The sequence below is a fragment of the Nelumbo nucifera genome, chromosome 2, assembly GCF_055504915.1.
Source record: "Nelumbo nucifera cultivar China Antique chromosome 2, China Antique-T2T, whole genome shotgun sequence".
Lineage (NCBI taxonomy): Eukaryota > Viridiplantae > Streptophyta > Magnoliopsida > Proteales > Nelumbonaceae > Nelumbo > Nelumbo nucifera.
Window position 1 is genome coordinate 12,224,549 of NC_142650.1, and position 24,894 is coordinate 12,249,442.

Here is a 24,894-nt window from a genome sequence, read left to right on the forward strand (position 1 = left end):
CTTCTCTCTTCCTTAACTGAGCATGTACTCTCTTAAGTAATAGGCTGCACAACCTCACGATGGATATGGTCTCTCCTTGAATTAGTTTACTCTCCAAAGTCTAAGGCCAAAATTATGCAATTACGGTTTGAACTTAATGATTTGAAAAAGAGAGGTCTCTCCATGGGAGATTATCTCCTCAAAATAAAAAACATAGTCGATGCTCTATCTGCTGTAGGAGAACCATTGTCTAAATCCGATTTAGTATATCAAACAATTGAGGGCCGACCTTTCGATTATGAAAGTTTCACCACTATTGTACTCACTAGACTTGAAGAGGTAACTTACGATAATCTTCAATCTTCTTCTCCAACATGAAATCAAGTTGCAACATGCCAGAAAATTAAGCACACTTGACATCTTTGCAGACACGGTGACCAAGGGACGCAACAAAACTCCTCAACATTTAGATTATTCTTCAAATAGAGAAAGAGAGAGAGAAAGGACTTCCCCCCAACCAAATAGAAGATACAATGGAAGTCCATGTTAGATCTACAAGTTACCTAATCATTTTGCCTTAACATGTAGAACCTGGTTTGATGCCTCCATCAAATATTCTCCAAAGAAGCTTTTAGCACATCTCATTGAATCTTCATCTCAAACTTCTCCATGTGCAGACTTGTGTTGGTATCCACATTTTGGGGCAACACATCATGTAACCAATGGATCAGGTTTGCTTATTCAACACGTTGCCACTTCTTCAGTTCCCACTCATGAGAAACTTTTACTGCTTAATGAAACTTTACATGTGCCCAATGTCACTAAGAACCTTTGTTGCTCGTTTTACTAATGATAATGACGCCTTCTTTGAATTTCATCCTTCTACGGTTCTTATTAAGGATCAGAAGTCGAAGAAAACACTGCTTCAAGGAACTCTTGATCATGGCCTTTATAAGCTTTCTCATGATGAATCGGCTCCTCTAGTTAATAGCATTCCTCAAGCATATATTGGTGAACGGGTTGATCTTGACATCTGGCATCAAAGGTTGGGTCATCCTGCTCCCAACACAGTGAAGCACATAGTGCAAAAGAATAAGCTTCCTGTGGAGTCTAATAAACGTTTGTCCTTTTGTACTACCTGCCCACTTGGCAAGGCACATCATTTACCATTTCTTCCTAGTTCTTACAAGGCTACTGCACCTCTTGAACTAGTTTATTCTGATTTAGGGGGACCAGCCCCCGTTAGTTCCCATTCTTGTTATCATTACTATGTGAGTTTTATTGATTCTTTTAGCTAGTTCACTTGGATTTTTCCTCTTACTCATAAAAGTGAAGTTCCCTCTATATTTATCTCTTTCAAGACACAAGTTGAAAATCCATTGAATCACAAATTGAAAACATTGCAAACTGATGGTGGCTCTGGATATAAGAAACTGGATTCTTTTTTTTATCAACAAGGTATTATTCATCGACTCTCATGTCCACACACTCCACAATAGAATGGGTCAGCTGAGAGGAAGCATCGTCATATTATTGAATTCGGCTTAACCTTGATGGCAAATGCATCTATACCACCATATTTTTGGACTGAGGCATTTCAAACTACAGTATTTCTCATCAATAAATTGCCTACGAAGGTTCTTAACTATAGAACTCCATGGACCCGTCTTTTTGGCAATGACCCAGATTATCTTTCTCTGTGGGTCTTTGGGTGTGAGTGTTTCCTTTACACTCGACCTTATGGTGATCATAAACTGGATTACAGAAGTTTGTCTTGTGTTTTCAAGGGATATTCGAATTGTCACAAAGGCTATAAATGCTATCACGTACCATTAGGTAAAATGTTTATCTCTCGGCATGTTGTTCTCAATGAATCCCAATTCCCTTTTGATATTCACACCCCTCTCAGTATACCCTCATCACCTCCTCATGGTACTTCCATAGGCCCTCCCCCAATTACATCAAGACCATCTCCCCCTTCTCATTCCTCTGCTGCTTTCCCCTCTCCATAGTCGTCACCCCATGACCCTTCTACCCCACCCCCATCTAACCCATCCAATGCATCCTTGTGCTCCACCATTGACTTACCTTGTCCATCCTTGAACCTCCTTGCCCACCAGCACCTCGTCACACCCATGCCATGGTGACACGTACCATGGATGACACTCGCAAACCCAAGCTATATCTATCAACCAAATGCCCCTTACCTATCAACACAACAGAACCCAAATCTGTCCATTAAGCCTTACTCCTACCTCAGTGGCATGCTGCTATGCAGGACGAGATAACTTCACTACATGCTAATAACACCTGGACACTTTGCCCCTTACCCACTTATGCCAATGTCGTCGGATGTAAGTGGGTATTTCGGGTAAAACATAACCCTGATGGTACTGTTGACCGCTTCAAAGCCAGGTTGGTAGCCAACGTGAAGGTCTCAACTACACAGACACTTTCAGCCCTATTATTAAGCCAGTAACTCTTCGGGTGGTTCTACACCTTGCCCTTGCCAATGATTGGATTTTACAACAACTTGATGTAAACACGGCTTCCTTACATGGGGATCTCCAGGAGGTTGTATACATGTCTCAACCCCCTGGCTTCATTGATTCTGAGAAGTCTAAGCATGTTTGTCGCCTCCACAAAGCTCTCTATGGGCTCAAACAAGCGCCCTAGGCTTGGTATTCCAATCTTCGTAACTTTCTTGTTGCCTCCGGTTTTCGACCCTTTATATCAGATTCCTCTCTCTTCATTCAACATTCAACTGCTGGTATCTTGTTGGTGCTCATTTATGTTGACGACATAATTATTACCGGGTCTTCATCTCAAGATGTTCTTTCTCTCATATCCACCATGGGTTCGAAATTTTCTATTAAGGACCTTGACACACTCAATTATTTTCTGGGTATTGAGGTTTCTCGCTCCAATACCAGTATTCATCTCTCCCAATGGAAATACATAGTTGATCTGCTTCACAAATCAAGCATGGATACCACCAAGCCCATCAGCACGCCTATCACTCCTGACATGTCTCTCTCCCTTGGTGGTACACCACTCCAAGGTCCTGTTGATTATAGAAGACTGATTGGTGCTCTCTAGTATTTGATGATTACTCGTCCAGAGATTTCTTTTATCATCAACAAATTATATCAATACCTACACCAACCCACCACTGATCATATGGCTGCACTCAAAAGAGTCCTACGATATCTCAAAGGAACCATTGAACATGGACTTTTTGTTTACTCGTTCTTCCTCTCTCCAGTTGCATGCCTTCTCCGATGCCGATTGGGCCGGCTGCCTTGATCGCCACTCTCATGGTGGATATTGTATCTTCATTGGTCCCAATCTCATCTCTTGGATCTCTAAGAAGAAAGCCATTGTTTCACGCTCCAGTATAGAATCTGAGTATAGAAGTGTTGCCACCAAGGTTCAAAGTATCGATACGAAACTCCCGATACTCGTATCTTTTGGTCTCGATACACCTATTTACAGGTGTTTTGGGACCCTGGATTATTTTAATAAAAAAGCCATTAAAAACATCTTTAAAAACCATATTTTGAAAAAAAAAAACTAAAAAAACCATAGAGCGTGTGTTTTTAAGTACCGATACGCCCCTGTCGATACACAGGGGCATATCGATACTTTGAACCATGGTTGCCACTACTACCTCTGAGCTCCTATGGCTCAAGTCCCTCTTCAAGGAGCTTTGTCTTTCTCTTTTAGAGCCTCCTACCTTATGGTGTGATAACATCGGTGCCATCTACTGACAGCCAATCCGGTGTTTCATGCACGTACCAAACACATCTCCATTGATTATCATTTTGTACGTGAACATGTGGCTGCCAAAGAACTTCAAGTGCAATACATCAACACTAAGGACCAGCCTGTTGACATATTTACAAAGGCACTTCCTGGACCTCGGTTCTCTACTCTTCGAAGCAAGTTGAACGTTGTCCCTCCACCAGCAACTTGAGGGGGGCTGTTAGACCTTACCAGATATGCTAGAGTTGGAAACCAACTCTATCTCTATCTGGTTGTAGTGTATATCTTATCCCTCTGTTTTATTTTTGTTACCTATTGTAACATGACACGACACCTGTGTATATATATTGAGTTAATTACATCAATAGAATACATGAGAATTCAATCTTCATTATTTCCTTCAGGTAGGAGCCCACAAGAACTTGTCTTCCCATATATTAGAGGGTAGGTTGATATTGCTAATCACTATAGCAATTTCAACAGTAAAAAGACTTGAAACTCTTTCCATGTTCCAGCACCTTCCTTTTGGACCTATCAGGTGGTTGATTGAGAAGTTTTGGGCCTCTCTAGGACTTGGTCCCATTGGTTTAAAGACGTTAAGGCCTGGTACCCAAGGACCAATCCAAATATTCAGATTTAAGCCTACATTATTAACCTTCCAATACCCTCTCGAGAGGGGAAGCTTTCTACCCTCCAAGACACTCCTCCAACCCCAAGACTAACTTGATTTATGTCTAGCAAGTAGGAAATGGCAGTTCGGATAGTATTTAGCTTTTAAAGCTCTTGCCCATAGGCTTTGGGAGTCTTCACACAGTTTCCATGCAAGCTTTGCAAGGAGGGCTAAGTTGAAAAGATAGGGATCCCTCACTCCCATTCCACCACCACCCTTGCTCCTTACAATTTGATGCCAAGCAACCCAACTTCACTTTTTCTTGCCCTGAGAGCTCCCCCACCAAAAATTTCTTTGAAGTTTCTGGAGATTAGTGTAGATTTTCTTTGGGAGAATGAAACAAGACATACAATAGGCAGGTATAGCAGTGATTATTGATTTTAGGAGAACTTCCTTACCCGCCTAAGAGAAAAGGGAATCTCTCCACCCTAGGACTTTGGAGGCTACTTTGTCAGAAAGGAAATCAAAAAGGGTGGCATTTTCTTCTAGGAATTAGTGGTTGAGATCCTAAGTAGATAGAGGGCTTGTTTACTTTTTTAATGTGAAGAGCCTTTGGCAAAACCTTTTTTTTTTTTTAATCTTGGATGCATGGATTTACTGAAGAGTACCTCTGATTTGTTATAGTTGACTTTTTATCCTGAAGCTTGTTCATAGATTGAAATAGCGTGTAGGAGGGAGCCAACTTCAATGAAATTTGCTAATGAGAGGATGAAGCTATCATCTACAAAAAATAAATGGGTAATCACTGGAACTTGCCTACAAATCTTAATGCCAGACATCACCTCATTATGCACCATATTGTTGAGGATAGTTGAGAAAACATCAAAGCAGATTAAAAATAGATAGGATGATATCGAGTCTCCTTGTCTGAGGCCTCTCTTTGGATAGATCCTATTAGAAGGGGAATCATTTATGAGAATCTCATAAGACATTAAAGAGACACATTTCATAACCCACCCTATCCATTTTTCACCAAATCCTAACTTTCTCATGGTTTCTCCCAAGAAAACCCACTCAATTCTATCATAAGCCTTATTCATGTCTAACTTGATTGCCATGAAACTTTTTCTTCATTTGTAATGTTTTATAAAGTGGATGATCTCATGGGTCGGGAAGATATTATCACAAATTGCTCTCCCTAATATTATTGAAGTGACAATATTGTTCCCCAATATATATTCACGATTTTTGACATGCATGGATAAGTAATTCATCCAAAATCTAAGGAGAATATTAGTAAATGAATCACTTAGAAATCGTTCTTTTCCACAAGACCCACTAATACCAAAAAACAAACATGGGTATATTTTTTTTTTCAGTGGGACCTACCAACTTACTTGGCCCTACTTAAAAAATGAATATGGCCTAATATATAATAGTGGAGAAAGATGTCTCAAGGTTTTATAGAATCGGTTATAAGAGACAAGTATCAATAGTTATGTTCCACATTAGAAAGAGATGAGAAGTGTAAGAAACTTGTTCTAAAATTGATATACAACTTAATAACTTGAATTTTTGGACTAAAGATGGTACTTAACTTTTATATGTAAATCCTATATATGCATGCGCATGTATGCAACTATTGAAGCGCTTAATTAAGATCAATTTAATTAATTAAGGTTTGTCAATGTTAAAGAGTTGATTTTGACCTCTCAAACTTGTTCAGTTTTGTCCAACGGTCAACATGACTAGCGAAGCAGTTAAAAAGAAATACATGGAACTGTGATTGTTTAATTAACTTCCCCAATTCGAACTTTGTAATGAATATTGATTATTTTAATTTTAGAGGGTCAGCCAATAATCAATATGGTTAATTTCATCATCCGTCATGGAGGACTTTGTCATCATTAGAGAATCTTGAGTTAAGCTTGGATTGGCCATGGGTTGGACCAGCATTGAACATGAGTTGAGTCTTTGGCCGTAAGGGCGGAGCCAAGGGGGGACCCAGGGGAGCCATGCCCCCCCCCCCCCCCCCCCCCCTATGGTCCAGAAATCTCTCCCCCACTTTTTCATGCTAGTTTTTTCTCTCCCCCACTTTTCACCCAATGGTTGGCCTTCCTTATGGCCCATCCATAAGTTTTGGTCCCCTTTATAAAAAATTCCTATCTCCACCCAATTGGGTTGTACTTCGGTTAGCCCTCAAACTGATCCAATCCACCTGAGTTGCACCCCCTAAGCTCAACAGCTTGACCCTGTTTAACAATCCAATCTTGGAACATAACCCATGAAGTGAGTTTACTTTCACACACACACACCCCTACAAGAGCATGAGACCAAAGGGTGCTAGCTCAGTAGCCAATTTAACCACACCAATAACTTGGGTGGGCTCAGTTGGGAAGTTGTTCAAATTTTAATGGGCCTGGCCCAGAAAATTGGGACTCAATGCAATGTAAATTTTTCAAATCGCGTACTTGATTTACATCACATAAAAAAAAACCTTACATACAAAAAAGGTAAGGCCTTAGGGCAATAGAGCCAGAAGATGTGAATAAGAAACATACCATAGCCTCTCAAGAGACCTGAACCAAGAGAGCAATGACCTTTCTTCTAAATTTGCTAGTCAGTTAACTTAATTACTGAGCGTGCTCCAGTAATCAAAATAGACTTATTTGTATAAAGTGTTGAGATTTTGGTAAAATTTGTTTTTAAAAACATTATAATCTAGAAATCCGGATCTGCTGCACCTGTAAACAAATTACAATGGGCTACAAAACCCAGTAAGGCAGTAAGTATAAGTAACGAGTTTGGTCAATACTGGGTTTCACAGCTCATTGCCCGTTGGACGATCTTATCTGTAGCAGAGAGGAATTCCATTGAATCTCGTGCTTACCGATCATGAACTATCTTATTGTTTTATCAGTAAAATGCGTTGTCTGCAAGACTACCATCTGATTGATAGTTTGGTTTCTGATTCGATATTTTGAGTCTCTATCACTACTACTGTATCTTCATATTTTCACGAACCGGAGAAAAATCCCAGATCATCAAACGCGTTCTAGACCAAAGGACGACGCAGCTACGACTGAATTTCATCTGGTAATTGGAATTGCAGTAAATTTCTTGCACCAGAAGCAACTTTGGGCTTCGGGCGTACCGGGCTTACCAGCTTCTAGTAGTCGTAGATTTGAATAATCACTGAAACCACTGTTTCATTCATCAATCCAATAAATCAAGCAACCATCACATCTTTCTTCCATCAGAAACTAGAAGCCCACAATCCATTGACCAGAAGAAATAAAAAAGAAAAATAAGAGTTTTTTTTTTCTGTTTATTTTTTTAAATCACTAATCCTTTAGACGCTAGATATTTCCTTCGTCAGGAAATGAACAATGTTACCTGACATTAAATGTGATTTACGCAAATAGAATCAGCACAAGTGTCGGTTTATCTTTTGAGTGGAAATGAAAAAAAATAATAAACTAAGATGCCAAAAAACCCATATCTGAATTGGAGGCAGGGAGGGCGACTCCCCGTCTTCCCCATTCCATTTCCTCTCCTTTCCTCTTTCATTCAAAGCTTCTTTCTTTTCTCTACATTTCAATTATTTTCGAATTTCGATCGAGTCTTCTTCTTTCCTTTTCGCTGGGCCGTTGTGTATGAGCGTGCTTGGGACTTGGGAGTAGGGAATGGGGAACGTTCTAAGGTTTCTGTGTGGCCAGTGCTGTAAGCCCACAACCCAGGAATCTGAATCACTTGGTCCCCATGGCGTCACCACCGCCACCGTCGGAATTTCGGCTCTTTGTCAGGATCTCCTCAACTTCCAGAGCACATCTCAGGTCGGCAATCAATCATCAATTATCATCGAGTTTAAGCTTAATTGTCATTTCTATTACGTGATCTGCCTTCTGATCTAGTTAGTTTTTCTCTTCTCTTTTTCATCTTTGGTAAAGGATCGAGTTAGCTTTTCAAATATGAAACATATAAAATATATAATCATAGCTCATCGAGGCTGTTGAGTTGTTTATTTTAATCTTTTTTTTAAGAAGAGTGGAGGGGGGCTTGCTCTCAGGATGTATAACTCTAATATCAGCAGCTCATTAACTTTTCTCTAGTTCTTTTCTTGATTCAAGGTTCCGGAAGGACTCGGTCGATATGTGGTCTCCTCGAAGAAAGCACAGGCTAACTGGTATTAACACAACACCTTTATCACTCTAGTTGAACTAAGATTTCCGAATTAGCTACAAATGTTCTGCTTTTCGTTTAAACCCTTGGTTGATTGGGTGGGATCATGTATGAATGTAGGTACACGAAACTTTTAGCGGCATGGAATGAAGCAAAGCCATCTCCAAAAACACCTGAAGAAGCAGCAAGGCTCGTCATTCTCACCTTGAAGAGACACCAAAAGGCAGATGTTGAGGTACATAGATGCTAGGGAGAGGAGGAGGAGGAGGATGAGAAGGGAAAAGAGCATTTCATTAACTACATTGAGCTTGTTTTTCTATGTAAGAAAAGATAGAGAGGAGAGATGTAGTTTGGGATTTCACGCATCTTAGGGCTTTTCTGACGAGGGGGGGCTTGCTTTGCGTTTGCAGGGTTTATTGGCCTTCTATGGTCTCCCTCTTCCACACACTCTGGTCGAAACCCCTACACGGCCCCCGACATCATGGCCCGAAGGGGTCCAATTCCAACTGCAGACACTTCCAGTGAGGCCATGTTTCTCCTTCCCCAACTCCTCCAAGAATTGTCTCACTCGTTTTTTTTCCTTACTCCAATTAGACACTGGAAATAATACAACTGAACCCTAGGTGGACGCGAAAGCTGTTGCCGATGGGGATACGATAACAGTTTATGTGGATACCACGGACCCCAGGGAATCCTCTACCGTTCCCAAAGATGTGCAATCGGCAGTGGCTCAAAGATCAAAGGCGCGTGCAGCCAAGAATTATGCAAAGGCAGACGCACTCCACAAGAGCATTGTTGATGCTGGGTATCGGTTGGTAAACCGTAAACCATACACGATTGTTGTTGTTTTGTTTGTTCTGAATTTCAACTATTCTTCTTCAATCCATTACTTGGCAGCATTTTGAGCGGTCCCAACAATGAGGAGGTTCTTGCCCGAAAGTATAGGATTAGACTAAGGTAAGCATATTTCTGAATGCCATTGACAAGGTTTTAAATTAATAATGGGCATAGAGATCAACTGTTAACATGAATTTTGAAGAAAGCAGAGGCATAGACGCACCAGAGAGTCAGATGCCCTATGGAAAGGAGGCAAAGGAAGAGCTGGTTAAGCTGGTACAGGGGAAGCGCTTGACAATCTATGTTTACAACGAGGACCGCTACGGCAGATGCGTGGGGGATATCTACTGCAATGGTCTCTTCGTACAGGTAAGGCTGAGTGAGTTGAGTGTTTGTTGGTCTCATCATTCCAAAATGGAGTTATAGTGGAGTGTCATTCTTAGTCGTCACCTCACCTCTCACCTGCTTCTTGTTCTTCCTGCCCCTACAACCACAACTACACCTACAGGAATCATTACTCAAAAGGGGGTGTGCATGGCACTACGTGGCTTATGACAAACGTCCAGAATTAGCATTGGTAGGAATAGGATGATTTGATTGCCCATTAATGAAGCTCTCATGTATTTCGGTACTACCTTCAATCTAACTATAAAAATTTCTGCCTCTAAATTAATGTTGGGTACCAGTGGGAGAAGGAGGCTCGAGCTGCTCGGATTGGATTGTGGGCGGCAAGGAACCCAGAAATGCCTTGGGAATGGAGAAAAGACAGACGCGAGGGCAGATAGCTCCGAAATAAAGATGATGTCCCCTTCGGCCTTTCCTGCAACTGCAAGCAAAGAATAGGTGGCCCGTGGCCCCAGGCCCATCCCAACCCTTTTCGATTTGCATCTTATCTATTGTCTATGTTCAAAACTTTTTTCTATCCTTTGCTTCATTTTTTGGGTGGTCTTCTATTATTCAAAATTTTCATTAACATAATCATGTTGTGTGTATCTATCTATTTTGAATTAGACCCTCGAATGAAAAATTGGTTATAGCTTGTAATTACAAGCTTACAATAATATCCAATATATATCTTGGCAAAGATTACCTTCATAATTGACCCCTCGCCGACTAGTAAAATATCCATTGCCCTCGTTTCAGAGACCAGTAAACCATCTAATTGACCCCTCATTAAGGGAATTTGTTCACCAATCGTTGCAATGTTAGTTAGATGGATCAAAAACTCAAAAGAATGGTTATTGTTTAACAAACAATGCAAAACATGGATAGAATTTGATGGATCAGGATTCTAAACCATCAAAGAAAGGTATGATTGATTACACACTTGCAAACAATGTGTTCGTCTTTTAACAGATGGAATATCTGGAAACGGGGGGAAAAGCCAAAGGAAATGATTGAAAATGGTGATTTGGCACAGCTCTAACTCGTAAGCCTGCAAAAGAAAACCAGCACAAGATTAGGGCATGGAAAGCACCTGATAAACACGTTAGTTTATTACTTGCCAAGAAAACATTATTGAAATCATATAATTGCAGTACTCCGTTAATGTGTTGACCCAATCAGGAAAACCTTTTCCCTTTATCCTGGGCTGAATCGTCATTCTCCCTAAAGTTTTTCCGTTCGCATGTACTAATTCTCTTCAGTTTCAGAGCAAGCACATTTCTTCCACTTCCTAGGGTACCCCAACTGTAATAACGTTCTACAGTAGATGTTTGAATTCAGCATATAAGAGGACATAACCAACCGTCAGTCTGAATAATGAATCGATATATAATTTCAGACTTCACATTTTATATTAACTCTATTAAATAAAGTATGAAACTATAAATACCCTGTAGCTGGAGAAATTACAATTTTCAGGAAAGAAAACGTCTCCAGATTCTAGTGGCTTCTTTTTGTGTGATGATCGTAAGGGGCCATTGCTTGATGTTAATGGTAAAATCCCAGGCCAACAAGCATGAAAACAAAAGTATCCATATAAGAGTTAAGGTGAGATCAGTATCCAGTTCACCACTTCACCCCTCTGGATAGCCGGGACCAACATTAGGTAATGGCTTACCTGCCTCTAGTGGACGTTTACATTACCAGAGTTGGTTGCAGCCACCTCTATTTCTTTAGGCTGTGTTTGGTTTGAAGGAAAAAGTAGGGAAAAAGGTAGGGAAACCTTTACAAACCTTGTATAGGTTTCCCTACCTTTCCCTACTTTTTCCTTCAAACCAAACATAGCCTTAATGAATCATATAATATCCATACAAGAAAGATGTGCCAGAAATATTGAATCCACTTTAGTCCGTGTTCTTAACTAGTAAACTCACTGTCATATTCAATAAGCCATATACTATCCATACAAAAAAAAAGTACTCAGTAGTCAATGCCACTTTGCACATGCTAGATTTTCTCTTAAAAAATGTCTTATCTTTGAGTACGCACTGCATGAGAAACATGACTAATCCCAATGCATCATGAAATGTTAATGACAATGCACATTCATGCAATCACATCTACAAGCTCTCATGGATAATTGATAATGGAACTAGAATAGATATTTTTTGTTTCTTACTCACACAAGCCTATATCCTTGCTTTTCTAATTTCTAATTCTGAATTTCTGATCTTCCGCCCAAATCTAATATTATGGTGCTATATATAGGCTGAAAGTCCGTCATGGTCCTATTCTGAATGGTAATAAATACCAAGGTTTTATAATATTTGATTGATCAAATCCTGGATATTCTATTAACTATAGATGTTTTATAATATTTGATTGATCAAATTCTGGTCCCAATAAGACCAAACCATCAATGAAAACAAACATAAAATGCAATGAAAAATAACACCATAAAAAAGGCAGGATCATCTCCTACAAACTAATAAGTGATTAAAAAAGGTAAAGAGTAATTGTAACACCAGCTACGCAAGTGTTGGGCAGTCAATAAACAACCTGTCCAAAAAATGAGTGGCAGAAATGCATATGCTAAGGAGGGTGAGTGAAAAAACTAGAAGGATAGGATAGGGTTAAAAATGAAATCATTAATCATTCTAAGGAACCTAGGAGTAGCTCCAATAGATGATAAAATGAAAGATAGTAGACCAAGAATGTGTAGTAGTTACGTGCATAGATGGTCACGTACAGCACCCATAAGAAGAAATAATATGTTACAAGTTGAATGGGCTAGAAGGCTAGGGAGAGAGAAGACACTAAAAAAGGCATGTGTCAAAATAACAAGAAATGATTTAGGTGCCCATAAACTATAAATGAATATGGCATTGAATAGAGCAGAATGGTGAAACAGGATTCATGTAGCCCACCCTATATTGGCTAATTTCAGACCTTGAATTGCAGCTTATTCTGCTGTTACAGAATTTCAGGCCCCTATTGGCTCTGAAAACGCCAATATAATTTCTTGTGTCCACAGAAAGCTCTACCTATATCTGATTCTTTGGGATTCTCAATGCTGCAACCATCAAAGTTTATTTTTGTCCTGTTGGTGGTACCTCGGGATTGAGGATGCATCAATAGATGAAGTGGTCCAAAGCTATAAAAAAGGTAGAGACTCAGAAGGCACTGATCAGAGAGAGATTCTGAAAGCAGTTGAAAGAAAAGTTCAAGCAGGGAAGAGATTGAGTCTTCTTCTTTTAGGGGGACAAGAAAATGGAAGGAAGTTTTTTTATGAAATTAGAACAAAAGAACAAATTTGAATACCCCTCCCAAATTGATTGATAAAAAAAATACCCCTCCCAAATTGGGATTGGAAATTCAGTTTTTTGTATGGATGAGAGGTGCAGATCTTGAAATTGAGTGAACCATGAGAATTTGAAGGGTAGGGGTGTAAGCATTTAAAAGAGGTCAGGGTAAGGCCTGGAATGATTTAATGGAGGAAGGCTGGTTTTGGTGATATTTTTCTAATTTTGTTCTTTGGGTGCTGGATTGGTTAGGAGGCTGAGGAGTTTTCATTAGGGTGGGTGTGATTTTAAGTTATAACCTTTTGTTTTTCTCTTCCAGTCATGTCTTACAAGCAGCTCTCTATTTTATTTTAATGATTTTTTCTTTTCCCATAAAGAACTGATGTCACTGTCACTGTTCCTCATACCGTAATAATGCCATGTACAGTGAAACATATTTTCTCTCTACAGATGTAAGTGATCTTTGGGTGGAATTATCACTTTGATCGAGTCCAAACTATCAAATTTACTGGTCGTGTATTTTCTTTTTGTTTTCAAAGTCCAAACTATGATGGAGTTTCTTTGGGACCAAGGGGATTATAAAAGGAACAGCCTCTTAAACTGGAAGACTATTTGCTTGAGGGGGATTAGTTTTAGTTGGTTTGGCAAAGAGAAACTTTTCTCTCCTTGGCAAGTGGCTTTGGAAGTTGCAATTGGAATTTGCCTTTTTGTTTTTCTTTTTATTGAGAAGAGGAAACTTCCATTAAAAATCAAAAAAGACGGTGAAATTACAACAACAAAGTATTATCACTATACAATGAAGCCCTATCTACCCCTGATTTTTCTAAGGAATCAGCTACAACATTCAGCTCCCTAGAAACCCATCTGAAAGAACAAAAAAGACGAGTAGAAATTTCTCAAATTTCTCTGAGCCTGTTGGCCAATTTCTGAGGACCCACATCCTGTGGCTCTGGATTTGTTATTGCATCTTGATGTTTGTTGGATAGCCAAAGAGTTGGGCTATGGTGAACTTCTGGCCATTTACTTGTGCATCTACCTTTTCTGCCCATTCATCTTCTTCCCTTCCCAATAGGCCTTTCTCCATGAAAACTATTTGGTGTAGGCCAATACCACCCAAGACCAGTGCCCTGTTGGGGGATTTTCCATCGAAAGATTAACACTTGCGAGGTTATACAAAAGAGGAGACCTAGCTGGTGCATGTATTTAGACACCATGATGGAACAATTGCAGCATTATACTGAACCTATAGGGTATGGAAACTCAATAAGAGAAGAATTATTGGCTGTATTCCAAGGTCTAAGAATAGGGTGATACCTCAACCATAACCAGCTACAAGTAGAGGGGGACTCCGAGGTTATAATAGGGTTACTAAGAAGCAATAGCCGGGGGCCTTCACAATATAGACATATTCTGAGAGAATTCAGACATCTATCTAGAAATTTAGAAGCTAGATTCACTTGGATTTAGAATTCATGTAATTGTGTGGCAGATGTTTTGGCTAAACAATGAGTCAACAAACACAATTATAATGAGGGATCAGATAGATAGATAGATAGATAGATAGCATGGCAATCCCACAACATTGGGATGCTTGATATTTCTATTGTCTAAATCACACATTCTTCCACACCAATTAATAAAGAAATCTCAGTTATCAATCAAAAAATAAAGGGAAAAAAAAAAGATCTTCAGTCCTGGCCTAGTGGGATTCCGGATTTTCATTCACTAGAAAGTACATTTCTGGTGACAAATCGAAGAAGATTAAAAGGCAATTGCATAATGGGCCAAAAACAGAATGGATTCATGGAAATATAGACATATGATGAGGGAGATAACTAATTTAATCTGTCATTGGAGATTGGAGCCCAATATAGGTGGATTCCTATATCAGACAGCTACCTTTTTGATGGGCTGGCAAAATCTGGGGCAATCAGAGAGAAAATGTTTTGGGGAACTATACCTCTGTAAGAAACATGTAAGGGATAAGTTTAGCCAAGACCAAGTTGTGGTGCATGGCACTCAACATTGTTCATATATTTTTGAAAGCAACAAAATAACTAACCAAATAATTAAAAGAAAAAAAAAACTCAAGCATCCCTATTTTCAACAACAAATGATTTTCTTCCCATCTAAACAGTAGTAGCAAGGGGCTACACATGGGGGTAGTCCATTCCCCGTAGTCCCATACTCCTACCTGGCTACCCCCCTCCCCCTCCCCCTCCCAACTGGTGGCAACAGGATTTGGTCCCAAATCTATGCTGCAACCAGCCAGAGAACTTACCAACTGAGCCACCACCATTTAGTAATGAATTTCTTCCCAATGATATTATTTTTAAAGACAGTTGGGTCTTAGCTGTTTACTTCCCATATCTACCATCAAACAGCACATTTAGTGAATCACTTGAAGGTGCCAGCCTAGGATTTGGATTGATCGACTAACTCACCATTGAGTTGCTATTACATTAGAAATCTCTAATATTAATCCATAGTGTTGTCATCTCTTACTAAATTTAGTAACATTTTCTTTTGATGCTGGTCAAGGTTCAGAAGTTAAGAAAAGTTTGCTAGCATATCCATGTCTTTATTTTTTGTCTGGTTGCACCATATGGATGGATTTTTAATACAGATTCTAATTGCATTCATGACCATTGTGGCAATTATATCCAAAGCACAATAGTGGGCAACATAATGATACTTGAAAACATAAAGAGCAGGGGATGTCATCTTACTAAGAGGTCTACCATGTGTAGGGAGGAGGGGCATGTTTTGTAGATGTAGCTTTGAGGACTTCACTTGAGAGTTGTTTTGCAGGATATTTAAGAGTCAGAGATCAGCCCCAAGTCAGCTCAATGAGATATTTGCTCTCTGGCCCAAAACCAGAGGCAGCAAGTGGTTGAAGATTCTATTCATCAAAAAAAAAAAAGTGGTTGAAGATTCTATTCTAGAAAGAGAGGGAATAGGCGAACATTTGGAGACAAGCAGGCAGCAAGTGGTTGAAGATTCTATTCATCAAAAAAAAAAAAAAGTGGTTTAAGATTCTATTCTAGAAAGAGAGGGAATAGGCGAACATTTGGAGACAAGCAGGCAGAGATGGAAAACAGTGGCAGATATCTGTTCAAACAAGAAACCAGTGCTAAATACCCTTATGGGCAATCCTAAATAATTGGCTATAGTTTAGAATGTGATCATGCCAATGTTTAATGTAAAATCCATTAAACATAAAACACTATAAAGAGTTATGAGAGCTGGTAGGCACTAATCAATTTGTAAAGCACTGCAGAAAAAAGGACTAGGAAGTCACAAAAGTTGTCTTGATTATTGCCAGTTAAAGAAACATTTATAATTCAAATCTTGCTCTCCTCTACATAGAAAATAAAAAGTTCTCTTGAGTTTATATTATGCTTGACCATCAATAATGTGATCAAGGAGACTCATTAATAGAAATGACTTGTTGGGATTTGGGAAGTAAGGATAGTAATATCAATAGCCAACAAGATCCATAACAGCTACTGAATTTCATTACAGAACATTACAAAACATAGACTAGCAGTGGTAGGTGCAAGATGTTAACTTGAATAGAAATTAGCTTGAAGCTTTTAAAGTCACTTTCATAAACAGAAATTAGACTGTGTTTCACCAAAAACTTATATAATTAATGCTGCACATGATTATCCTTTACAGTGTTGATGTTGAGCAATTGCATCAGAATAAGAACATAAATCATCTATAATCTATTATTGGTAATAAGAACATAAATATTTATTTTTTCGAGTCACCGGTTAAAGAACATAAATATTTATTGAAAAGAAAAAGATGGAACCAGCTGGATTCTCTCCATAAATGAAACAGATGCAACCACAAACATGCTAATGGCCTAGTCCAGAAAGATGAGGAATTATAGAAAAATGTCAACTCACTTTTAAACTTTTTCTTTCATCCTCAAAGCCCAAATAATCTTTATTTTGCATCACCTTTCACTTCCTCTTCTGAATCTGAATCACTTGCATTATAACCTAAGGAGAACCAAATAAAGATTTGTAAGATAAACACAGTCAATCTCTCTCTCACACACATACATAAAGCTAGAGAGTCACCTGGATGTTTATCGCTAACCTTCCATGCAGAAGATCGGCTCTTGGAAGCTCTTGTAATCCAAGCTCTTCCCTACAATTCCAACATAAAATCAAGTTTTTAAAAAGAAACTGATTATAATCCGAAAAAGAAACAGTCGAATTTCTTCATGAACTCTGCCGTAGAAACAAAAAGAGAAACAAAGAGAAGGATTAGAAACTAAAAGAACCCTAACTATCTTGAACAGTACTTCCCTATCAACAAAAACACAACCGTGAAAAGTGGATAAAAAACAAGGGAACAAACAGAAAAGCACGAAAAGACTAAGAGCTCACCTTCTGGGCATCTCTGGGAACTCCATAACCGCTGTAATACATCTGACCCACCAGGATTTGCATGGCGCTATCACCGGCCTTGGCCTCCTTGAGCGTGTCCTGAAACCACCGCTTAACGCAATCAGAGACCACCTCCGACAACGGCACACGGGTCTGCCTCTCTGGGTTCTCCATTGTCAACTTCAAATGCTTAGATGCTCCGCCGCCACAGCCTGATTTTGCTATTTCCGGCGAAAATGAACTGCTTTTCTGTATGGGTTTCGTGTGTTTCGGGCCCTTAAACTTCTCTGATGTAACTTTAGCGAATTCTTGTAGCCTGGTCGTAGAAGGAAGTGATTTTCCCATAAAACAGAAGGCTTTTATTTTACCTTTTATATATAAATAGGATGAGAAGAAAAACAACTTTCATAAAGAATAACTGAAAGTGGTAATCATTTGGCAAGGTCGATAGCCCAGGCCTGTCTAAATCTTGAAACCTTCGAGAACAGAGTTGTAGGGTTCTCAAGGAGTGAAGCTTAAACCCATCTTACCAACGAGAGAGACGAGCGAGTAACCCAGAAATAAAGTATATATACGCGTCGAACTGGAATGCAGATTTCCAGAGCGCGTTGCGGAGGACGAAGGTTCCTTGGTTCCAACACCCGAAAGGAAATCTTGGTCTGCAAGATATTTATAGGCGGTTGGATTGAAGATTAGCACTGGGACCATCTCGTGGTGTGACCCACTTGAGGAAGAATTATATCTGATTAGTGATAACATAATCATAGCCGTCAGATTTGCTATTGTGTCCTCATGTCATGCATCTATGCCGCATATCCCGCATTTTCCCGATCATCAAGTCGACATAGAATCAGACGGATTAGATGAGAACGTGAGGGTGAGGCTGATCTGTAATTCTGTATGGGCTTAAATGTCCGAGAGCTATATCTGAAATCCACACTTTCACCGTCCAGCCATGAACATTTCTCCTCGGAAATCAGGATTAAAGATTTAAGAATGTCCGATCACACCGAAGAGTTAGGATTTGCAACTGGCCAAATGGGACAATGTTCAAGCGTTTGCTGCAACTTGCAAGGCATTCATAAATCCGATATTTCCCAATCGGATTGGATTGAGAAAGATATTTTCATCCTTGAAGAAGACAAAGGCAAATCCCCACCTGTGTTACGAATTTACGATCACCCAATTGGCATTTTTGATCGGTGGATGATCCAACCAAAGGGCTCAAGTGATGTGCACGACATAACACAACTACTCAAATACAGCCGAGCACTCTTGGAAGGCAATACTGATACATGACTACTCTCTAAAAGGATAATAGTAAATAATATAATTTTATTTTTATTTATCATACTTATTTTAATATAATAAATATATAATATTAGAGATGTATCTAAATATCTTTTATATATAATCTTTTAATTTCTTTACTTTTATTTATTTTCTATTTTTTTTTATTTTTAGGGTAAATTACACGGGCCCCCATACTATGCGGTTTGTGACAAAGATCCTCTAGTACTTTTTTCTTATTTTGCGATAACCACCCCCCGTACTTTGGCCATTAGACAAAGACCCCCTCCGTCAATGTTCCCTCAGGTATATTCGAAAAATATTTCATTTTCACAGTTACCATATTTTATAATCCCTAAATTACCCTTATGATCATTTTCTGGACAATTTTTCCCACTTACTTCTCCACCGTGCTAAAGCATCTGGAGCTGCCACCCTTGCATATAAATCTTGGCCACCGTTCATGATGTATTCCTGGAGATCAATTAGATCACCGACCCAAATTCCCACCAATCCACTCCGTTACCATTAGACTTGTTCATGGGCCGGGTGGCCCGATGGGCCAGTCCGGCCCAGCTCGGCTCCCGAACGGGCTTGAACATGGTTATAGGCCCGCGGGCTTAAATTCGGGCCAAAAAGCACGGCCTGCAATAAATTCGAGCCGGGCTTGGGTTTTGTCAAAATAGCCCGGCCCGACCTAATATTAGACTTAAAGTGAGTAATGTGATTATGTCCATTTGAATAAATTTTTTTATTTAAGAATGTAAAACTGTGTTTTAAAATATAAAAGAAAGGGGAAAAAACCATCTTATAGGCCCATTGTTCATTTAAATAGGAAAAAAAACTATCTGAATTTTTAATTCTAATTTGAATAGGGAAAATTGTTTTCTTTTTATTAGGTCGGACTTTGGGCTCAGGCTCAGTCTTTGGGCTTTTTATCAAGGCCAGGCTCAAGCCCAAATTATAGGCCCATTGGTCGGGCCGGGCTCGGGCTCGGGCCTAACATATTTCCCTTAATGACAAGTGAAAACCCGACCCAGCCTGGCCCGGCCCATGAACAGGTCTAGTTACCATGTTTGTTGCCACTAAACAACTCAACACAAGATACTCATGCGTGCCAATGCAAGATTTCGAGAACACCGTCTTCGACTCCGCCACCAACTTTGCCACCTTTGTCATTTTATGTCATCGGGAAACCATTCCAAAATAGGTAGGCTATTTTTTGGTTGACTCCACCCTAGATGAAAGTGGCGTTTGTCGGGGTGGGAAGCACATCGGCTCTAAAACACAAGTCAAAGTTTGACAACATTATATGGCCATCGGCCTTGATCAATAGATCCCAGTACACCACCCCAAGCACGTGTAGTAATTCCAAAGCCACCAACACCTCCATCGCAAAAAAACCGAACCGAGTCGACCCGAAAGCAATGTCTCAGTTGCTTGTGGAAGAGCGAATGGAGGTCACCACCGAGGCAATAGTCGATTAATAGACAAGAGTAATGTGACTTCTCTAGATGGGCATAAATGTAGAGCGTTGGTAGGAAAGGGTGGTTGAACGAGCTTGAGTTGGCTGAGGTGCAAGGACTCGTTGGAGGAGAGTTTAGTGGCGATTTTGATTGACGCTTAAGGATGGCAATTTTGTGGGAATAACCCTAATAGGACCCGTTTATCAAAACCCTACAGGATTTGGGATGAGTTTGGGTTTTGACTTTAGGGTATCCGATACATGATACCTGAGATACATAAATATGAACCTATTATATTATATATCATGCACAGATTTATAAATTTTAAGTACTAAGATAATTATTGTATTATTAATATTTTATTTGTATAAATTTCTTGGTATTAAAATCATCATTTGATGTAAATTTGGATTTGATAGATTGTTTATTTTGTTTAGTTATAAAATGCTAATTTTAAATATTATTTCTTTTAATTTTTAGTTGGAATTGTTAATCATATACATGTATTGATTGTTTTAATGAACACAAAAGTTAATAAAATCTATTTTATTTCATTAAATAACACAAAAGGCGAGATGACTTAGTGGCTTAAAGTAGTATTAAGAGATTTGGTGCTATCATTAATTGATCCTGATTCAAATCACACTATAAGCATTAAGAAACTTTATTTTAATAGAAAACATTTGGTCAAGGGGTTTAACGGGTGGGACGGATCGGGATGGGTTTTGGAAATTAAGAGGAAAAGTTAGACGGGTTTGGAATCAAGGATAGATAGGTTGGTTCGGAAATGGGTAAGGCAATTTGCACGAGTACCCTACCCATTACCATTCCTATTGCCACCCACTGGGGATCGGATTTCCAATGCAGCCATCCTGCTCCAATGGAGGAAGAAAGGCGAGAGCATTAGAGCTGACGCTAAGACTGTTGCAAGTGCTAGAAGAGGTGAAGGTGCGGTCCGTGGAGGTAGGTATTGGAAGTGTAGCTGGTGAAGTTGAAGTCAAGATCGATGTCCAAAGGGAAAAGGATGTCTTCGTTTATAGTTTCAAATAGAGATTAGTCGAGGACCTTGTAAAGGCCACTACTGGTTATATAGGATCGAGAGATCGAGGTCGAGACTCAAGACTTGAGACAAAAATGGAGTATTTTAGTTGACCCATCTCATCTCTTCACCATTAAAACATTTCTTTTTCCAAGAAGAAGGTGGCGTTGGGAGCTATCAGCTCTGAGTTGGCCATGGCTTTGAGCCTTCGAAGTAAAAGAAATTGAAAAGATGAGAAAATGCAATGTAAGAGTTTCACTATGCATGATCATATCCATACCAAAGGTTACTCACAGATAGCTAAAGGCATAGTATAACACAAGGAAGAAAAGGGATTTTTAAGAGAAAAGGGCAATAAAAAGAAAATACAAAAAGTTCTTATGGGTATTTTAGTAATTTAACGCATTATGTTATCTAACTTAACGGTTGGGCCTTTGTCTAATGGCCAAAGTACGGGAAGGTCTTTGTCACATACCCCCTGGTCTGTGTAATTTACCCTAATTTTTATTATTATTATTTAATTATGATATCAAGGATTTACACATTTAACCTAAAAGGTTGAATTGTTGACTTTCTACCAAATAGGAAAACAACTCTATTTTGGGTTGATTTTAAATTTGTATTTTATTTTTATCATCAATAAAACAATTATTCTTGGTACACATTTTTTAATATGGTCAATTAATAGAAGAGTTAATAAAAATGGGAGTTAATGCCCTAAATATAAGACTTAATGAGAGGGATTTGAATGAGGAGAAATGTAGTAATTCAAGTTACATTTTATGCCCTCATAATTAGAAAGACCAAATTCAAGAATAAGGATATTCTAATCAAGAATAGAATTCAATGAATGTTATTGTGAGCTATTACATACCTTAAATATATAAGACTTAATGAGGAGGATTTGAATGAGGAAAAACAGGTTATTAAAATTACATTTTTGTCCTCACTATGAGAGAGGCTAAATTAAAATATTTGAGGTATTTTAGTCAAACAAAAATTTTCACACTCTCGTTCACAATTTTAATAGTAGTATAGATAATATAACTTTAAAAGATAATGTGGAGTTGTTTGTTATTTTTCTTATTTTCTCTCTTTTTGACATTTTCTTTAAATGAGTTGAACAATTGAACCATATGACCCATTGACCAAAGTGGTTTTGTCTTTCACCATAGTCTGGCAAAGTGGCAATACTAGTTTGAATTAGAGAGAGAGAGAGAAAGAGATAACAAATTACTTAAACATGATACCTCTATTTATGCTTATTTTACTTGTTTGAATATAGATAAATAAATAGTGTTATAGGCGTTTTTCTATCAAATTACATGTCCTTAAATCATTTTTACCACTTCAAACAACATTTTCTTCGGTCTTCCCCTTCTACTTGGTTTTGTTCTTCCTAATGCATTTAGAATTTTAAAGCTAAACCTATTTAACATAGGAAAATTGTGAAAGCATGCTTTTGAAAAAAACAAAAAAACTAAGGTGATGTTTGGTACTATTGCTAATTTCTTAGAAATCATTGCCATATCAAAACCACATTAGCGATTTTTGAATTTTGGTTGGTTGCTTTTTGAGAAATAAGAAAATCGCTAAAAAAATGATTATTAAAATCGGGCCGATTCCAATTTTTGGATGGCATGGCATCTGATGTGGATAAGGGAGATAGTACCCATAAAATAAAAATCACTGGTAGTAATCACTATAAAACAAACTTTGCCAATTTCTCAGAAATTGGTTGATATGGCATCAATTATACTGTTAGTGGAAAAATTTTAGTATAATTTCTCACATAACATAATTCACCCAATTAGACTAATAACTGGGTTTCTTTTGTTATTTGGGTAAGTCCCATTCAAGAAATTACATAGATATTCCCTTAATTACATCTCCGCTAGGGGTAGAGAAAACATTTTGATTCCGATTCAGAAGTACAAATGAATAGACTAAACTAAGTATCATTTTTCTACAGAATTTTTCTTTGAAAATTCTAGTATATATACCCTCTTTGTTTAAGAGAAAACCAGCAAATAAATAAACAACTTTTTATACATAACAAGTAAATAGGATCTCATAAATAGTCATATTTCATCAATAAGGCTACAAATGACCTTTAAATTGTAGTTATATGCATTATCATGCTGTGAGGAAGCATAATCAACCAAGTTTCATGAACAAGGCTGTAGATAGTTGTCTCCCTCACATAAAGTATTGATTTTCAGGGTCAAAATGAAGTAAGGAACCATAATTATCCAAGTTTCATAGACAAGGCTATAGATGGTTATCTCCTTACATGTATTTCAATATGAAACAAGGAAGAAAAGAAAAAAATGAAGAAAAAATGAGTGAGAGGAATAGAAAGAATATGGTCTTCCATCTCATGTGGGAAGCACAAGGAATATCATATTGAAGGGGTGTAGGAAGAAAACAAGATTCCCTACATTCCTCTTCCTTTTTTTTTATGCTCTCCACATCAATATTCTTCTCTTTTCTCTTCCCACTTGTTTCTTAGTGCTAGAAATCTTGTAGATAATTTAGTATTAACCAACAAAATGACATTACCCCATTCTCCTTGTAGGAAAGGGGTTTATATAAAGGATGAAAGTGGTTAAATAACTCCCCTCTTCTTAGAGTGTCAAGTGTCACCCCATTTAAAATGGGTTAAGGAGGGAAAAGAAAACTCTTTCCTTCCTAAGGTGACAAGTTTCCCCCCACTTAAAATGGGTTAAGGAGGGAGAAGAAAACTCTCTCCCTAGGATGAAAGGTGTCCCCCTACTTAGTGGTTAAAGAAAGGAAAACAATTCTCTCCCCTAAAGTGGTTAGAGGAGGGAAAATAACTCTCTCCCCTAGAGTGACATGTGTCCCCCCCACTTCAAGTGGTTAAAAGAGGAAAAATAACCCTCTTGTTAGAATAGAACAAGTGGCATCCCCTTATAAATAAGTGAGACACCTCATAAGAAATCAATTAATATAAATTTATTCTTTTAGGGCATGTTGTTCCATTAAATGGGTTCTACTGTAGGCCCATTAAATATTTATTGCATTACAAACAAGCCCAATTAACATGGATTCTGTTGTTCACTAAACTAGACTGCAGACCTCTTTCTTTACTAAAATGTTTCAGCCCACCAATAGGACTAACTGGGCTTATAAGAAAGCCCTTTTTCTTCTTTATTATTATTTTTTTAAGTTGTGTCTGGGAGTATCTTAATAACCTGCTCCTAGTCCAACAAACTTAAAGACTTAACAAATATCAAACAAACAATTTCTCTGGTTTCTAAGAAATCAATGATCTCAGAAATTAGTGACTTATGAAATATCTCATTAGAGGAATCAGCAATGGTACCAAACATCACCTCAATCGCTCCCTTACATGTTTGAATCCAGTATTGACACGACATGTTGGACTAAGAATGGATAAACTCCTCACTATTTTACTGAGTTACCACCAAAAGGAATGGATATCATGTAAAATTTTGTAATAAGAATGTTTACCAGAAATGCAACTGGTTCTAAGGTATAGGCACTTCAGAGAACTTCATCTAAAGGCTCAATGACGTTCACGATGCCAATAACATTTTAGGAGTACAGTTCAAGGGTAGGGGTGGGGGAATAGAAATGAAAACACTGTGAA

At 38.4% G+C, this 24,894-nt stretch overlaps 2 protein-coding genes across 3 annotated transcripts; one reads left to right on the forward strand and one right to left on the reverse strand.

Moving 5' to 3' along the window:
• Window positions 1–7,748: 7,748 nt before the first annotated feature.
• On the forward strand, window positions 7,749–10,457 carry LOC104597245 (staphylococcal-like nuclease CAN2). Of its 2 annotated transcripts, none has more exons than XM_010258698.3 (9): window positions 7,749–8,190; window positions 8,485–8,540; window positions 8,657–8,771; window positions 8,947–9,057; window positions 9,160–9,347; window positions 9,434–9,493; window positions 9,583–9,742; window positions 9,882–9,950; window positions 10,060–10,457. In XM_010258698.3, exons 1-9 carry the CDS (start codon window positions 8,041–8,043, stop codon window positions 10,156–10,158), a joined length of 1,008 nt encoding a protein of 335 aa, XP_010257000.1. In that variant the 5' UTR covers window positions 7,749–8,040; the 3' UTR covers window positions 10,159–10,457. The 2 variants fall into 2 exon arrangements, with proteins under 2 accessions (XP_010257000.1, XP_010257001.1); XM_010258699.3 differs by having other exon boundaries at window positions 7,757–8,190; window positions 9,160–9,341.
• A 125-nt stretch (window positions 10,458–10,582) lies between these two features.
• Window positions 10,583–18,111, reverse strand: LOC104597244 (uncharacterized). Its single transcript, XM_010258697.3, has 4 exons — window positions 17,466–18,111; window positions 17,154–17,223; window positions 16,977–17,072; window positions 10,583–10,808 (listed from the first exon to the last, which is right to left on the reverse strand). Exons 1-3 carry the CDS (start codon window positions 17,808–17,810, stop codon window positions 17,017–17,019), a joined length of 471 nt encoding a protein of 156 aa, XP_010256999.1. The 5' UTR covers window positions 17,811–18,111; the 3' UTR covers window positions 10,583–10,808; window positions 16,977–17,016.
• Between the last annotated feature and the right edge of the window lie 6,783 nt (window positions 18,112–24,894).

Bases quoted from the DNA above. Each gene is read 5' to 3' on its own strand.
- LOC104597244 (XM_010258697.3), bottom strand. From the start codon at position 17,810: ATGGGAAAATCACTTCCTTCTACGACCAGGCTACAAGAATTCGCTAAA. The intron at 17,224-17,465 runs GTGAGCTCTTAG...TTGGAATTGTAG, and splicing joins TTCCCAGAGATGCCCAGAAG to GGAAGAGCTTGGATTACAAG. The intron at 17,073-17,153 runs GTGACTCTCTAG...GGTTCTCCTTAG, and splicing joins GGTTAGCGATAAACATCCAG to GTTATAATGCAAGTGATTCA.
- LOC104597245 (XM_010258698.3), top strand. From the start codon at position 8,041: ATGGGGAACGTTCTAAGGTTTCTGTGTGGCCAGTGCTGTAAGCCCACA. The intron at 8,541-8,656 runs GTATTAACACAA...GTATGAATGTAG, and splicing joins AAGAAAGCACAGGCTAACTG to GTACACGAAACTTTTAGCGG. The intron at 9,058-9,159 runs GTGAGGCCATGT...ACTGAACCCTAG, and splicing joins TCCAACTGCAGACACTTCCA to GTGGACGCGAAAGCTGTTGC.